This window comes from Gigantopelta aegis, chromosome 1, assembly GCF_016097555.1.
Source record: "Gigantopelta aegis isolate Gae_Host chromosome 1, Gae_host_genome, whole genome shotgun sequence".
NCBI lineage: Eukaryota > Metazoa > Mollusca > Gastropoda > Neomphalida > Peltospiridae > Gigantopelta > Gigantopelta aegis.
Window position 1 is genome coordinate 8,957,656 of NC_054699.1, and position 18,431 is coordinate 8,976,086.

General features: G+C 36.3%; 1 protein-coding gene across 2 annotated transcripts in view; it reads right to left on the minus strand.

Moving 5' to 3' along the window:
- Window positions 1-2,713: 2,713 nt before the first annotated feature.
- Window positions 2,714-18,431, minus strand: part of LOC121370340 (ras GTPase-activating protein 3-like) — a 46,596-nt gene continuing 30,878 nt past the window's right edge. The window contains exons 21-25 of one of the 2 annotated variants that reach the window (XM_041495496.1): window positions 17,108-17,197; window positions 12,569-12,723; window positions 11,679-11,699; window positions 4,333-4,513; window positions 2,714-3,764 (exon numbers count right to left, since the gene is read on the minus strand). In XM_041495496.1, the coding sequence (XP_041351430.1) occupies window positions 3,707-3,764; window positions 4,333-4,513; window positions 11,679-11,699; window positions 12,569-12,723; window positions 17,108-17,197 (505 nt within the window). In that variant the 3' untranslated portion in view covers window positions 2,714-3,706. The remainder of the gene's footprint in view (window positions 3,765-4,332; window positions 4,514-11,678; window positions 11,700-12,568; window positions 12,724-17,107; window positions 17,198-18,431) is intronic. The other variant, XM_041495504.1, reaches the window with a different exon arrangement.

An 18,431-nucleotide genomic window follows, 5' to 3' on the forward strand; every position in this document is an offset into this window, starting at 1 on the left:
CTGACCGATATATAAGCTTTCTAAAATACTACATTAAGCAGTTGCAGAAAAACAAAACAATTCCTATTAGATTCTACTGGTACAAAACTTGACGATATGCAAGGTTCAAGACTGATAGGAACCAAGCGGCAAATGCTGCTCAAAATACACAATAACCTTTCTCATAATTTGATTCACAAGCAGCTTTTGCTTTCCATATTTGACATAAAATGATTATACCTATACAGAATATATATCAATAACTGTGAAGGCTTTCTGCCAGAAAATAATTTGAGGCTACATTTGTTTGTTTGTTTTTGTTTAATGACACCACTAGAGCACAATGCTTTATTAATCATCGGCTTTTGGATGTCAAACATTGGGTAATTGCGACATACAGTGTATATAGTCTTTGAGAGGAAACCTGCTACATGTTTCTATTAGTAGCAAGGGATCTTTTATATGCACCATCTCACAGACAGGACAGCACATACCACAGCCTGTGATAAACCAGTCACAGTGCACTGGCTGGAACAAGAAATAACCCAATGGGCCCACTGATAGGGATCGATCCCAGACTGACCGCGCATCAGACAAGTGCCTTACCACTGGGCTATGTCCCACGCCTTGAGTATATGTAATAAACACAGAACAGACCATAACTGCTTCTACACTAGGTGGTCATGGGTTTGAAATCATTTGGACACTGCATTTGATGGTCTTTGTTGAATTTTAAACAGCAGTTCTCTTACTATAATCTTTTTAAATATTCAAAAACATATATCCATTAATTTCCAAGATTTTAGGCTGCGTAATTTTACCCTTCTTACCCTGTGGCAGAAACCCTGCTGTACGTGATCTAGAACTGCTTCTTAATATCTAGATTGTGCTTCAAGATTAAAACGATTGCTTGTCATTCCACAAAATGAGGGGGCAAGGCATAGCCCAGTGGTAAAGCTCTTGCTTGATTTTGTGGTCGGTTTGGGATCGATCCCTATCAATGGGCCCATTTAGCTACTTCTCGCTCCAGCCAGTGCATCACGACTGGTACATCAAAGGCCGTGGTATGTGATATCCTGTCTATGGGATGGTGCATATAAAAGATTCCTTGCTGCTAATCGAAAAGAGTAGCCCATGAAGTGGTGACAGCAGCTTTCCTCTCTCAATATGTATGTTGTCCTTAACCATATGTCTGACGCCATATAACCGTAAAATAAAATGTGTTTAGTGCGTTCCAACAAAATGAATTTCAAGCCCTGAATATATGAATTACAGAAACCTGCTGCTATTCGAATCTGCAGTGTTTTTGTACAGCGTTTTTAGTGATAGGAATACTAAAAAGATTTTGTTAATGTATTTAAACAAATCTGTAAAGTGTGATATGGAAGATGGGAGAATTAAAGGCACTTCATTCTCTTACACCAATGTATGGTATTTCTGTTCAAAATGTCCTGCTGGAAATACTTTTTTTTTCTATATCTTAAGTTAAACATTTTGCTTTGCTTAACAACACCACAAGAGCTACTAGATGCAAAACATTTGATAATTCTGACAGTATTCAGAGAAAACCTGCTACATTTTGTTTCCATTAGTAGCAAGCATATCTTTTATATGCACTTTTCCAAACAGGACAGTACATACCAGTGATGGTGCACTCATATGACCCAATCACCTCCAAAGAGGGTTATACCAACTAAGTTAAATCCCACCCCTTTTTCGTATCTAGTCACATAACATTTACTTCATATAATTATTTATAAATTCATGTAGCACCTCAGAATTCAAAATTTCAAATCTTATCTGGAGATTTTTATGTTCCTGATCAGCTGAAGTGTTCCGGAATGGGGGCGGAACATAGTGCAGTGGTAAAGTGTTCGCTTGATGTGCGGTCGATCTAGGATCGATCCCCGTTGGTGACCCCATTGGGCTATTTCTCGTTCCAGCCAGTGCTCTACAACTGGTGTAACAAAGGCTGTGGTGTGTACTATCCTGTCTGTGAGATGGTGCATATAAAAGATCCCTTGCTGCTAATGGAAAAGAGTAGCCCATGAAGTGGCGACAGCGGCTTTCCTCTCTCAATACCTGTGTGGTCCTTAACCATATGTCTGACGCAATATAACCATAATTAAAAATGTGTTGAGTGCGTTGTTAAATAAAACATCTCCTTCCTTTTGTTCTGGAATGTATCACATTCAAGGTGTCATTTTTATCTGCCCTTAGCATGTGAATTTTAAAAAATTAAATCTATAAAAGAATTAAATATCAAGGCTCAATATGAAAATATCTTAAATGGCTCCCCAAAAGTTAAGCCAAGTTAACAATTGATCACTTTCCTCATTTTTTCACAGCGAGGTCTGCACACTGTCATGATTAAGTAGAATTTGTTTTGCTAGGTTTTTTTTTTTACAAAAGGTATTTACAAAAATCCAGTTAAAAAATTCAAAGTTAAAGTTTGGTTTGTTTAACAACACCACTAGAGCAGATTGATTTGTTGATCATCGGCTACTGAATGTCAAACATTTGGTCATTCTGACATATAGTTTTACAGAGAAAACCTGCTACATTTTTCTATTTGTAGCAAGGGATCTTTTTATATGCACCATCCCACAGACAGGTCAGTACATACCACAGCCTTTGATATACCAATCATGGTGCACTGGCTAGAATGAGAAACAGCCCAATGGGCCCACTGACTGGGATCAATCCTAGACCGACCGTGTATCAAGCAAGTGCTTTACCACTGGACTACATCCTGCCCATGGTCACATCAAGACACTGCTTCGATCCTTTACAGAATCTGATAGGAGAACAAAAAGAGAAAAAAAAACCGACATACAGAAATGAATATTCTTACCCACAGAAATGGTTAGTTTCAAACAGAAATACCATACAATGACTTTAGAAAATTTTGTGTACCTTTATTCTGTGGTTAAACTACTTAATCACTACTATACAAACTTCTTCTGACAGAGATGTCCCCTGAAGAGACTAAATCCCTTTAATCTATGTTTAAAATACTCAGTCATTACTACACTACGTCATACTGAAGGTGCATCTTTGAGGACAAGCAGAAGAATGTTCTGTTTGTCTTAAATAATTACACCTGTATCTTAACTTCTAATGTACCATGAAGAAAGTCTAGAGGCTGTATCTTAACTTCTAATGTACCATGAAGAAAGTCTAGAGGCTGTATCTTAACTTCTGATGTACCCTGAAGTCGAGAGGCTGGATCATAACTTCTGATGTACCCTGAAGAAAGTCTAGAGGCTGTATCATAACTTCTGATGTACCCAGAAAAAAAGTCTAGAGGCTGTATCTTAACAGAATGCTTTTGACTATAGTTCTTTTCTTCTATAGCTGATGATCAGAAATACGCAATTATTCTTTTGTACACTCAAGAGACACTAGCGGTTTTATCTCATACAGGTACTGATATTAGTTCTGTTCACCTTTAGTCATAACCTCTGTAGTCAACATTAACCTATAATGATCAGAACTGCTCCATTGTTCTGATGTACAATGACATTAACCTATAACGATCAGAACTGCTCCATTGTTCTGATGTACAATGACGAGAGTCTAGCTAGTGGCTGTATCTTAACATACAGGTTGTCACAGTAGTTAGTTCTGTCCTGAAGTTGGGTCCGTTCTTCTAATGAATGATGATGTGATTATGAGAAATACTGATGGAGTTGTTCTTGTAGAAAGGGTATGGTGTTAAACCCTGCTAGAGCCTCGTGCCAGACATGCCCAGTCCGTAACTCTCATCTCCAATGGGGGCGTCTCTACAAACAAAAACAGCAACTTCATTAATCAACACATTAACTTTTCCATCTAGGAGCCAGATGGTGTCTAGTTGTATTTTTATATAGATAGTATAAATAGGGAATAACTGGTTACTGTCTTAAGATATCGGCTTTATCCTGCAAAGGTTAGAATGGCGAATGCAGCGCGGCTCTGCTAAAAATGTTTCATACTATGTAATTTACTACAAGTTATTTATTTCCGAGCCGAATGATTTGTAAATTTCACACACAAGTTGCATGTCTTTGTTATTTCCAAAACACTTTTAATTTTCTTCTTACGTCAAACTAAACTGAAATTATTTACAAAATAAAACATTTTAATAGAATGATGGCACGGACCATAAATATATCCACCTTTTCTTTGCAATCATGCTTTAATTTTTTAATTTTTTTAAATTAAAATTTAAAAAAAAAAAATTAAATTAAAACACTGCATCTCTGTATCAATTCTGGAACTCTGGTCTGACCAGAGACCAACTTTGTTTTGTTTTTTATGGCCTAAAGAAGTGGAACTTTGACAGAGCCGTTTGATCCATGCCGTACTCACATGGATCCGACGATGGTGTGTTTGTGCAGCATCTTCAGGTACTGCTTGTGAGCCTGCTCCAGACTGATCACGTGCTTCTGGATCTCTGCCAGCGTCTCGTAGCACGACTTCGTGTCATCAATGACAACCGAGTGCTGCTGGAAACTGTCACCAGAGTACACCTCCTGACAGGCACATGCCTCTGTGGGAAGAAAAGAAAATAGGTTTGTTTGTCTTCTTTTTTTTTCTTTTTTTTAAATGCCACAAACATTTAACACATAGACAAAGACATTTTTTTTATTTTTGGACATTACAAACATGGGATGATGATGAGATGAATGTGAAGCCGCAGTATTTCCATTTCGGTATGGGACTACTTGACAGGTCCGTGCTACACTACACTCGGGAGACACACCCATAATCGCACCCATGAAGTGGGTGAAACTCAGTGTATGTGGCCTTACACCTACACATTGAGCCTAACGATGCACTCACTCTGGGTTGGAGTTGGTACTGGCATGAAAAATCCCCCATTGCCTCAGGTGGGATACGAACCCAGTACCTACCAGCCAGATGTCCGACCACTACACCACTGAGGCCAGTAAATAGGTTTGTAAGTTGATGAATTAAATAAATATGTTTGTAAGTTGATGGATTAAATAAATAGGTTTGTAAGTTGATGAATTAAATATGTTTGCAAGTTGATGGATTAAATAAATATGTTTGTAAGTAGATGAATTAAATAAACATGTTTGTAAGTAGATGAATTAAACAAATATGTAAGTAGAAGTAGATGAATTAAATAAATAAGTGTGCACATAATGTGGATGGATTAAATAAATGTTTGTAAGCAGATGGATTAAATAAATGTTTGTAAGTAGATGAATTAAATAATATATTTGTAAGTAGATTAATTAATTAAATAAATGTTTGTAAGTAGATGTAGATGGATTAAATATGTTTGTAAGTAGATGAATTAAATAAACATGTTTGTAAGTAGATGAATTAAACAAATATGTAATGAGAAGTAGATGAATTAATATAAATAAGTGTGCACATAATGTGGATGGATTAAATAAATGTTTGTAAGCAGATGGATTAAATAAATGTTTGTAAGTAGATGAATTAAATAATATATTTGTAAGTAGATTAATTAAATAAATGTTTGTAAGTAGACGTAGATGGAATAAATGTTTGTAAGTAGATGAATTAAATAAACATGTTTGTAAGTAGATGAATTAAACAAATATGTAAGTAGAAGTAGATGAATTAAATAAATGTGCACATAATGTGGATGGATTAAATAAATGTTTGTAAGCAGATGGATTAAATATTTGTAAGTAGATGGATTAAATAAATGTTTGTAAGTAGATGAATTAAATAATATATTTGTAAGTAGATTAATTAAATAAATGTTTGTAAGTAGACGTAGATGGATTAAATGTTTGTAAGTAGATGAATTAAATAAACATGTTTGTAAGTAGATGAATTAAACAAATATGTAAGTAGAAGTAGATGAATTAAATAAATAAGTGTGCACATAATGTGGATGGATTAAATAAATGTTTGTAAGCAGATGGATTAAATAAATGTTTGTAAGTAGATGGATTAAATAAATGTTTGTAAGTAGATGAATTAATAAATATGTTTGTAGGTAGATTAAATAAATGTTTGTAAGTAGATGGATTAATTAAATATGTTTGTAAGTAGATAAATTAAACAAATGTTTGTAAGTAGATGAATTAAATAAATATCTTTGTAAGTAGATGGATTAAATAAATATGTTTGTAAGTAGATGAATTAAATGTTTGTAAGTAGATGAATTAAATGTTTGTAAGTAGATGAATTAAATAAATGTTTGTAAGTAGATGAAATAAATAAAGATGTTTGTAAGTAGATGGATTAAATAAATATAAATAGATGGATTAAATCAATGTTTGTAAGTAGATGGATTAAATAAATATGTTTGTATGTAGATGGATTAAATAAAGATGTTTCTAAGTAGATGGACTAAATAAATATGTTTGTAAGTAGATGTAGATATATTAAATAAATATGCAGGTTGTGAATTTAAGTTAACATGATTCTGTGAGTCTGCAAATCCCAGATACTGGACAGAAGCTCAAGATTATGAGATAGATACTCTTTATTTCTTCCATACTATGAAGATTTTTAAACACACAGAAACAAAAGTAGGAACATAAATTAATTAATTCATTAAATAATTCATTAATTAATTTCATGGGATTATATACAACTGTAATATTGCCCTACATGTACACTGAGCTTTCACTTAAAACTTGATTATATATTGCCAACACACATGTACAAACTATGAAAATTGCAATATAAACTGGACCCACAGATAAAAGTCAATGTCATTGATGTCGTTATTTTCTCCACCAAGAATACAGTTTAAAAGTTTGTCTTCATTTTGATCACAAAAGGTAATACATTCATGTACAGAAAAAATATTTGCTATTTTATCAAAAGTCTTATTTCAGATTTGTAGTTTTTCATAATGTAGTAAATTATGTTTTGTATAGTCAACTGTTTCTTTATCACAGAGAATGCATTTTCTATCAAATAATTTCATGCTGCCTATTTTAATTACGGGATATTGGGAGTGGATTCACGTAAGCTATTTTCCAAAGAGTGTGAATCATTAAGTCTGAGTGGACAAAATCCTAAAGTAAAATCATGTTTTGATTCTGCTGGAATCCTAAAACAAATCCTCAAATACAATGCCTGTAGTATGTTTACAAGTTATTAAGTAGATGGATGGTTAACTGGGTGGGTGTGATGATCAACATGTAGAATGGGTTGATGATGGGCTATGGAGGACATTGACAGAGTATGTGATAGGGTAGGCAGCCTTCTGGCAGCTTTGGGTGATCAAAAAATCAATTCCCTATTTTTGCTTTCGGAAGATTGGTTTTTGAACATGCACCACTCAATTTGGAGTTGTTATGGCTTTTGTATGAATGAGGTTGCTATAATACTATCCGATGTATGGAATTTTGTGCTCATATGTTGCTCACTAAAATACATCCATTTATACAAAATCAGTTTTTTAAAATTTACTATTTTACAAAATATGGATCTAAAGTGGAATTACGGCAAGATATATTTGTGTACATAGCCAAAAGAAGGGTGCAAAAATTGGCTGTCATCAACCTTAATAGGCAATGACAACTAATTATTACGCATGTGCATGTGTTGATCATACATGTAGTTAAGCAATGAAGTTAACAAACCATGCATTATTTTTGTACCTTCCAAATAAATATTTTGAAATTAACAAAATACTGTAAAACATATTAAATTGAAGTGACTCATGATACTTTCACACCTATGTTTATTAAACAATGTAGAAGTAAATAAACAAGAATTCAACAGAATAAAATGTCTCGCCCACCATAAACATTTTCAATGTCTCTGACACAGTTTCTGCCAGATTTTTTTTTGCAATTTCTTTTTTTTTAAAGTTAACCGTTTAACAAAATTAATCACTCTTATCATTAATGTATGATTTTCTTAACACTAACCCTAAACTTAACCCATTTCCTTTCTGGGGGAGGTCCCCCCCCCCCCCCCCCCCCTCTACACATACACCCTGTTGACTGTGTTGCATTCAATTGCATAGCACCATACCCAAAAATTTCTTTCTGGCAGAAACACTGACTGATAGTTGTATCCATGGATGTTCATCTCAGTGCATGTTAAAATAATAATAATAATCATCTTAAAGACACAGACCCCAGTTTCAGCCCATGAAAATGTACACTAAGTTTAGTTAATATACACACCTGCAACACACATTTGAATAAGGTTATAACAGCTAAAGTCTGTGATGTTTAAACAGGAAAATACCATCTAAAATAACTAGAGCTTGTCTAACACACACCATTACTTCTCAGATGAACGTGCGTTTTTTGCATTTATAAAAAAAAATGCATTTTGGGATATTGCAAAAACCTTAATGACCAGAACCACTTCAGGTGTACGAAACTTAATATCCTAAATAATAAAATGTAAGTACTTTCAATTTAACTGATCAAAAACGGCTTTAATAATGAAAAATATTTGGTAGTGTTTAAAAACTAGGGTCTGTCACTTTAACTAATAACAAGCTTTAAAAAGAATTAAATAACAAAAATATAACTAAAATTTTAATTTAATTGATATTTTTTCTCATGCATCTAGGATTTATAGCTTGTTATATATATGGACCTAAACATTGATTTATTAATTATAGACTATTGGATGTCAAACATTTGGTTATTATGATATATAGTCTTAAAGATGAAACATCTTTCATAAGTAACAAGGAATCTTTTATATGCACCATCTCACAGACAAGTTAGCACACCACAGCCTTTGATATACCAGTCATGATGCACTGGTTATAACGAGAAATGACCCAATTGGCCCACAAACGGGGATCGATCCTAGACTGACTGCACATCAGGTGAGTGCTTTACCATTGGACTATGCCCCGCCCTTCTATCTCCTTCAGAATCATCAGAAAAGTGAGACCTTTTTTTTACTTCGAAAAGGCGAGACAAAACTAAAGAAAATGGGCCAATTTTATGAAGCCTGTTTTTTCTTAACTGCATGTGTTTAATCACTGTAAATGTATGTACATGTAGTTACATTCATCTAAGTCATAAACAGGCTTTGTAAATCTGGCCCATGAAGTCAATCTAAATATTAATCACTATCAACAAAAGGCAAAGTGTTTCGTTAAAGCATAAAGAAATATAATTTTTGTTAGCGCTTGACGCTTGATCTGAGATTTTACAGATTTAAACTACATAGAACAAAGTGGTTTCTTAACAAAATAATAAGAATAGTAAATTTCCCAAAAACATGTTAAAACTTCTTCTTTTTTTTTACATACATAACATTTCCAATTTCAATCAGGTGTTTTGTTATTGGTATAACAAAGGCCTTTTTTGTATCAGTTTATATTTCTGAGTAAACAAATAATTTTAAAAAGATCATTAGATAAAGTGCTGTTGTATTATTAAAAAAACCACAACTTTTATATAACTGTTTAAACAATGTGTGTTTAAATAAACATTCCATGGCTTGTTTTAATGGGGGGAGGGGGAGGAGGGGGAGGAGGAGGAGGAGAAGAGAGAATCTAGCTCAGTTGGTAGAGCACTCGTTTCTCAGTATTGAAATTTCAGGTTCGGTATCAGTATCGGTATTTTGGGGGGACTTACCTCGGTATCTGTACAGTATTTGGTATTGATACAATACCGACACCAATATCGAGCAGTATTTTCGGTATATTCGGCTTTAAATGTATGTCCAAGTTCAGTCTCACATGCTAATTTCATCTCAATGAAATCTTAAATTCCATACACAAGGCCCTCATCTCTCTCTTCTTTTCAGCTATTTTGCGTTCATCAGATATATTGTTAGTATTTTACTAAATGGCAGATAACATTTTTCAAAAGTGAAATTTTGAGTATTTTGAAATTTTCTCAGTACAGTAAATCGGTATTGATCTGATAGCGATAACAAAAGGTATATATACAGTATACCGCCCAGCTTTATCTAGTAGCCTATGATTAATAAATTAATGTGCTCCAGTGCTGTCGTTAAACAAGAACAAACTTTAAATGTGGTGATGAAAGTAAAAGTTAGAACTATACTTATTAAGCGAGTGATATTAATATGGGTGAGGGATGATTGAGTCGTTTTCTTCGCTTCCTGCGTTTTATTATGATAAAACAACAATAACCAGTACGTAGATTACGTACTGATGGAAAGAAATAAGTGATGACTTAAATTGTAATTGTCAATAGTGACTGCAACCAAAACACCCATACTTAGTTACGAAATATTTTATTTAAAACTGCACTCAACACATTTTATTTATGGTTATATGGCGTCGGACATATGGTTAAGGACCACACAGATATTGAGAGAGGAAGGGATCTTTTATATGCACCATCCCACAGACAGGATAGCACATACCACAGCCTTTGATATACCGGTCGTGGTGCACTGGTTGGAATGAGAAATAGCCCAATGTGGCCACCGACGGGGATGGATCGCAAACCGACCACGCATCAAACGATCGCTTTACCACTGGGCTACATCCCGCCCCCTAGAGTTATGAAGTTACCCATGATTCTCTTATGTTGTAGTGTTGGTATAAAGTGCTCCTAGTGGGAATTTCCCTATTTGCTCAGTTGGTAGAGCACTGGACTATTACAGAGTGTCTGTGGTTCGAATCCTCTCAGTGGAGGTTGATTTTTCTATTACACTAATTTAATTCCATATTAGCGATTTCAAACAGACTTTACTATGCATGTAGTGAATTCATTTTGATTTATACAAGATGTTACCTCATTTCTTTCTACCAGTATATTTTGATTTGGTTTTTATACTGAAATTAAATACATTTTTTATATCAAAACATCCACGTAAAAACTCCTGGAAGCTTTCATAAAGGCAAACCACCTCAGACTGAGAACAGATAAATATAAATATTAATAAACAATATCTTCAACAGGGATCAAAGGAAATTAATTTTTTACAATAAAATCAAAGTTAATGTTTGTTTTGTTTAACAATACATTGGTTTGGCTATTGGATGTCAAACATTTGGTAATTCTGACATAGTCTTAGAATCTCTACATTTTCCCATTAGTAGCAAGAGATCTTTAATATGCACTTCCCCACAGAGAGAACAGCACATACCATGGCTTTTGATATACCACTCGTAGTGCACTACGGTAATTGGGATGGAGAAAAAACAATGAGAAAATGGGCCCACTGGGGTAATTCGATCCTACAATGCAAGCACCTCAGGCGAGCACTCTAATCAATTCGGTTAGATCACACCCTACAACAAAATCAAATCAAATATTCACAAATGTTTTTTGGTTTTTTTTGGGGGGTGTCGGGGTTCAAAAACAAAATATGGCTATTAAAAATGTGGATACATTTTATTATTATTATTATTATTTTGATATTATTGTTTTTAAATATACACTCACTCACTCACACACATTCATACACTCTCCATCGTACAATTTAAAGTAATGAACAATTAAATATTTTGGGCCATGTTAAAATTATGTTACTCGTGTACTGCGCGCGCACGCACACACACACACACACACACACACACACACACACACACACTCACACACACACACACACACACATTCATACACTCTCCATCCACTGGTACAAATTAAAATAATGAACAATTAAATATTTTAGGCTATGTTAAAATTAAGTTACTCTTGTACTACACACACATATATATATACATATCATAATACAACAAAGACAACTGTTAGATCGTGTGTATGTGCAACATGTTAGTGAAGCAATCTTACCATTGTGATTTTCCATGCAAGCTAAGGACAAACAAGAAGCTAACATTATTCATGGGTTTACTTCTTTACTCAAACAAAACACACACAGCCGCCATAATACGTATTATTATCCACATAGTTCAAGATATTCAGGGAAATACAAATGTCATAATTAATAAAAAAAATAGGTCCAAAATACCATGGTGATTTCGACTTTTCACTATTGTTAATAACTTGGTAACTTGAGCTTACTTTTGGCCAGCAAAAATAGGTCAAATAAAAAAATGTGTGTGGTTTCAGTTACATAGAATTTTTTTTTAGGTAGGTAGGCTATAACTTTTTTGGTTCTCTTTTTTTTATTTCTAAAATCTGTCAAACTGGTCTCGGCAAAGTGCAAAGTAACATTTTAAACAAATTCTGCATCCACTCACTGTTTTGACAATCAGCTGTGCTCTGTTATACAAAGCGACGTTAGTGCTAACATCACCTTAAGTGCATTAATACCTTATGCACTTAAAATGATCTTAGTGATAAGATCACTTTGTAAAACTGGTCCCAGTAGGTGGAAAAAAGGTTTAGGGTCGACGAAAATTAGGGTGGGTCATGTAACTGGAACCACACATATTGTTTTATTTGGCCTTAGGTAGTGCCTGACAGTGGGCATGAATGTCAAAATAAATTATCAATATGTTGTATATATTGAATAGAATAGAATAGAATAGATGTTTAACAACACCCAAGCACGAAAAAGACATTGGCTATTGGGTGTTAAACTATGATAATGGCAAAACATTATGTATATATTGAATTACCAGTAATAAGGTGGGATCACCAAATATAAGCATGAAAGTAAATTATAAATACAGGAAACATTTTGTTTTGAAAATGTTTGTTCCCTGCAATATGTTCACCTTGTAGGGCATCTAGTTTGTCCATGTATGTGAGAAACAGCGAGTGAATCTTTTCCACCTCCCGGTCCGAATCAACGTCAATCTGCATCTCTGTTACCGGGAGACCGCCCGACACCGGACTACAGCCAGGCGCATTGCTGTCAGCCAACTTACAGCTGTAATTAATACAAACATTCTACAAAGACTGGACTACAGACAGGCGCATTGCTGCCAGCCGACTTACAGCTGTAATTAATACAAACATTCTACAAAGACCACTTGACACCTGACTCGACAGCCAGGTGCATTGCTGTCAGCCGACTTATGGCTGTAATTAATACAAACATTCTATAAACACTGCCTGTCACCGGACTACAGCCAGGTGCATTGCTGTCAGCTGACTTACAGCTGTAATTAATAAAGACATTCTATAAACACTGCCCGACACCGGACTACAGCCACACACAATGCTGTTAGCCGACTTACAGCTGTAATTAGTACAAACATTCTATAATGAATGAAATGTTTTATTTAACGATGCACTCAACACATTTTATTTACGGTTATATGGTGTCGGACAAACATTCTATAAAGACCGCCCGACACCGGACTACAGCCACACACATTCCTGTCAGCCGACTTACAGCTGTAATTAATAAAAACATTCTATAAACACTGCCCGACACCGGACTACAGCCACACACATTGCTGTCAGCCAACTTACAGCTGTAATTAATAAAAACATTCTATAAACACTGCTCGACACCGGACTACAGCCACACACATTGCTGTCAGCCAACTTACAGCTGTAATTAATAAAAACATTCTATAAACACTGCCCGACACCGGACTACAGCCACACACATTGCTGTCAGCCAACTTACAGCTGTAATTAATAAAAACATTCTATAAACACTGCCCGACACCGGACTACAGCCACACACATTGCTGTCAGCCAACTTACAGCTGTAATTAATAAAAACATTCTATAAACACTGCCCGACACCGGACTACAGCCACACACATTGCTGTCAGCCAACTTACAGCTGTAATTAATAAAAACATTCTATAAACACTGCCCGACACCGGACTACAGCCACACACATTGCTGTCAGCCGACTTACAGCTGTAATTAGTACAAACATTCTATAAACACTGCCCGACACCGGACTACAGCCACACACATTGCTGTCAGCCAACTTACAGCTGTAATTAGTACAAACATTCTATAAACACTGCCCGACAATGGACTACAGCCACACACATTGCTGTCAGCTGACTTACAGCTGTAATTAATAAAAACATTCTATAAACACTGCCCGACACCAGACTACAGCCACACACATTGCTGTCAGCCAACTTACAGCTGTAATTAATAAAAACATTCTATAAACACTGCCCGACACCGGACTACAGCCACACACATTGCTGTCAGCCAACTTACAGCTGTAATTAATAAAAACATTCTATAAACACTGCCCGACAATGGACTACAGCCACACACATTGCTGTCAGCTGACTTACAGCTGTAATTAATAAAAGCATTCTATAAACACTGCCCGACACCGGACGACAGCCATACACATTGCTGTCGGCCAACTTACAGCTGTAATTAATAAAAACATTCTATAAACACTGCCCGACACCAGACTACAGCCACACACATTGCTGTCAGCCGACTTACAGCTGTAATTAATAAAAACATTCTATAAACACTGCCCGACACCGGACTACAGCCATACACATTGCTGTCAGCCAACTTACAGCTGTAATTAATTGAAACATTCTATAAACACTGCCCGACACCGGACTACAGCCACACACATTGCTGTCAGCAGACTTACAGCTGTAATTAGTACAAACATTCTATAAACACTGCCCGACACCGGACTACAGCCACACACATTGCTGTCAGCTGACTTACAGCCGTAATTAATACAAACATTCTATAAACACTGCCCGACACCAGACTACAGCCACACACATTGCTGTCAGCCAACTTACAGCTGTAATTAATACAAACATTCTATAAACACTGCCCGACAATGGACTACAGCCACACACATTGCTGTCAGCTGACTTACAGCTGTAATTAATAAAAGCATTCTATAAACACTGCCCGACACCGGACGACAGCCATACACATTGCTGTCGGCCAACTTACAGCTGTAATTAATAAAAACATTCTATAAACACTGCCCGACACCAGACTACAGCCACACACATTGCTGTCAGCCGACTTACAGCTGTAATTAATAAAAACATTCTATAAACACTGCCCGACACCGGACTACAGCCATACACATTGCTGTCAGCCAACTTACAGCTGTAATTAATTGAAACATTCTATAAACACTGCCCGACACCGGACTACAGCCACACACATTGCTGTCAGCAGACTTACAGCTGTAATTAGTACAAACATTCTATAAACACTGCCCGACACCGGACTACAGCCACACACATTGCTGTCAGCTGACTTACAGCCGTAATTAATACAAACATTCTATAAACACTGCCCGACACCAGACTACAGCCACACACATTGCTGTCAGCTGACTTACAGCCATAATTAATACAAACATTCTATAAACACTGCCCGACACTGGACTACAGCCACACACATTGCTGTCAGCTGACTTACAGCTGTAATTAATACAAACATTCTATAAACACTGCCCGACACCGGACTACAGCCACACACATTGCTGTCAGCCAACTTACAGCTGTAATTAATAAAAACATTCTATAAACACTGCCCGACAATGGACTACAGCCACACACATTGCTGTCAGCTGACTTACAGCTGTAATTAATAAAAACATTCTATAAACACTGCCCGACACCGGACTACAGCCACACACATTGCTGTCAGCCAACTTACAGCTGTAATTAATAAAAACATTCTATAAACACTGCCCGACACCGGACTACAGCCACACACATTGCTGTCAGCCAACTTACAGCTGTAATTAATAAAAACATTCTATAAACACTGCCCGACAATGGACTACAGCCACACACATTGCTGTCAGCTGACTTACAGCTGTAATTAATAAAAGCATTCTATAAACACTGCCCAACACCGGACTACAGCCATACACATTGCTGTCGGCCAACTTACAGCTGTAATTAATAAAAACATTCTATAAACACTGCCCGACACCAGACTACAGCCACACACATTGCTGTCAGCCGACTTACAGCTGTAATTAATAAAAACATTCTATAAACACTGCCCGACACCGGACTACAGCCATACACATTGCTGTCAGCCAACTTACAGCTGTAATTAATTGAAACATTCTATAAACACTGCCCGACACCGGACTACAGCCACACACATTGCTGTCAGCAGACTTACAGCTGTAATTAGTACAAACATTCTATAAACACTGCCCGACACCGGACTACAGCCACACACATTGCTGTCAGCTGACTTACAGCCGTAATTAATACAAACATTCTATAAACACTGCCCGACACCAGACTACAGCCACACACATTGCTGTCAGCTGACTTACAGCCATAATTAATACAAACATTCTATAAACACTGCCCGACACCGGACTACAGCCACACACATTGCTGTCAGCTGACTTACAGCTGTAATTAGTACAAACATTCTATAAACACTGCCCGACACCGGACTACAGCCACACACGTTGCTGTCAGCCAACTTACAGCTGTAATTAATTGAAACATTCTATAAAAACTGCTCGACACCGGACTACAGCCACACATATTGCTGTCAGCCGACTTACAGCTGTAATAAATACAAACATTCTATAAAGACCGCGTGACACCGGACTACAGCCAGGTGGATTGCTGTCAGCTGACTTACATGTACAGCTGTAATAAATACAAACATTCTATAAAGACCACCTGACACCGGACTACAGCCAGACACATTGCTGTCAGCCGACTTAAGCTGTAATTAATTAATAAAACAAGAATTTTGCAAATTAAATGTCTCGTCTACCATAAAAAACCATTTCAGTGCACTGTGATGAACATCCATCAGTGCAACCATAAACTAAGTTTCACTGACTTCAACATTAAACTTAAACAGAAACGATGATGCTGTTGCTGCCATCAGAAAAGTAATACCTACTTTACACCTACCCATTGAGCCTTGCGGAGCACTCACTCAGGGTTTGGAGTCGGTATTTGGATTAAAAATCCCGTGCCTCGACTGGGATCCGAACCCAGTACCTACCAGCCTGTAGACCGATGACCTAACCATGACGCCACCAAGGTCAGTTTTTGCTTCATAAAGACAAGACTAAAAACACTGAACAGACTTTGTTCTAATTAATAAGAACTTCGAGCAAATCACAGCTGTAATTAATAAAAATGGTAGGTGTAAGGCCACTACACCAACGTCCATCTCACTAACCCAACAGACAATCCATATATCTGAGAACAGTGTGCATGGACTGTAATTCAATATATGCAAAAAAAATTGTAGTCCGTAATCAGATTTCATTCAATTTCAAACAATACTGGAACATATATGTTATAAAATTTGAACAGTTAAGAGAAGAAATATCTGCTCACCAAAGCCAGTGGTTATTCATGTAGGCAGCTGGGTGGTACATCTGCAGTCTGTTCTTGTTGGTATTGCAAACCTTCGTAAGAATGTCCAACCTGAAAAACAAAAATTAAGTAACCAAATAAAATTCAGAATAACCAATTATTCATCAAAACCTTAGAATAAGAATGTTTATTTAAAATGTGTGGTGAATTCACAGAAAAATTGTATTTATTTGTATTAACAAATAAACAATTCAGTTCAACAAAAACATATTGGGTCGAATTTACAAAGTCTGATATGTCTTACATGCATGTAACTACATACATTTACAAAGTCTGTTATGTCTTACATGCATGTAACTACATACATTTACAAAGTCTGTTATGTCTTACATGCATGTAACTACATACATTTACCATGCGTTTAAGAAAAACAGGCTTCGTAAATTCGGCCCATATTTATTTGCAGTACGTCCATAGCCAAGGCTCAAAACTGCCAGAAAACAACAGGCAATTGCTGCTCAAAATATCAGATTCACAAGCAGCTTTTGATTTCTATCTTAAAATGTAATACACAATTACAGAATTTATATCAATACCAGTGTTAAAGAACTGTTTCTCAATTTTTAGATATTGCTTTCTATCTTAAAGTGACTGACCCTAGAAAATAAACACTATTGCATATTTTCACCTAAATATTAGAAGCATATTTGATCATTAAAATCGGACATATGGCCTAGTTACTATACTTCAGAAGCAAAGATTGCTTCCCACAGGAGAGCATTTTGCATATGGAAAAAACAAAACATTTCAAAATTTCTGCACGTGACAAGCCCTGTGATCAGTCATTTGAGCACTTCATGCTAATATTCTATACCACAGAGTTACTGCCCATCCCAATACATGGAGGATGTCACCGAGTAACTCACCACAGTTACACCCCATCCCAATACATGGAGGATGTCACTGAGTAACTCACTACAGAGTTACACCCCGTCCCAATACATGGAGGATGTCACCGAGTAACTCACCACAGTTACACCCCATCCCAATACATGGAGGATGTCACTGAGTAACTCACTACAGAGTTACACCCCGTCCCAATACATGGAGGATGTCACCGAGTAACTCACCACAGTTACACCCCATCCCAATACATGGAGGATGTCACTGAGTAACTCACTACAGAGTTACACCCCGTCCCAATACATGGAGGATGTCACTGAGTAACTCACCACAGAGTTACACCCCGTCCCAATACATGGAGGATGTCACCGAGTAACTCACCACAGTTACACCCCATCCCAATACATGGAGGATGTCACTGAGTAACTCACCACAGTTATAC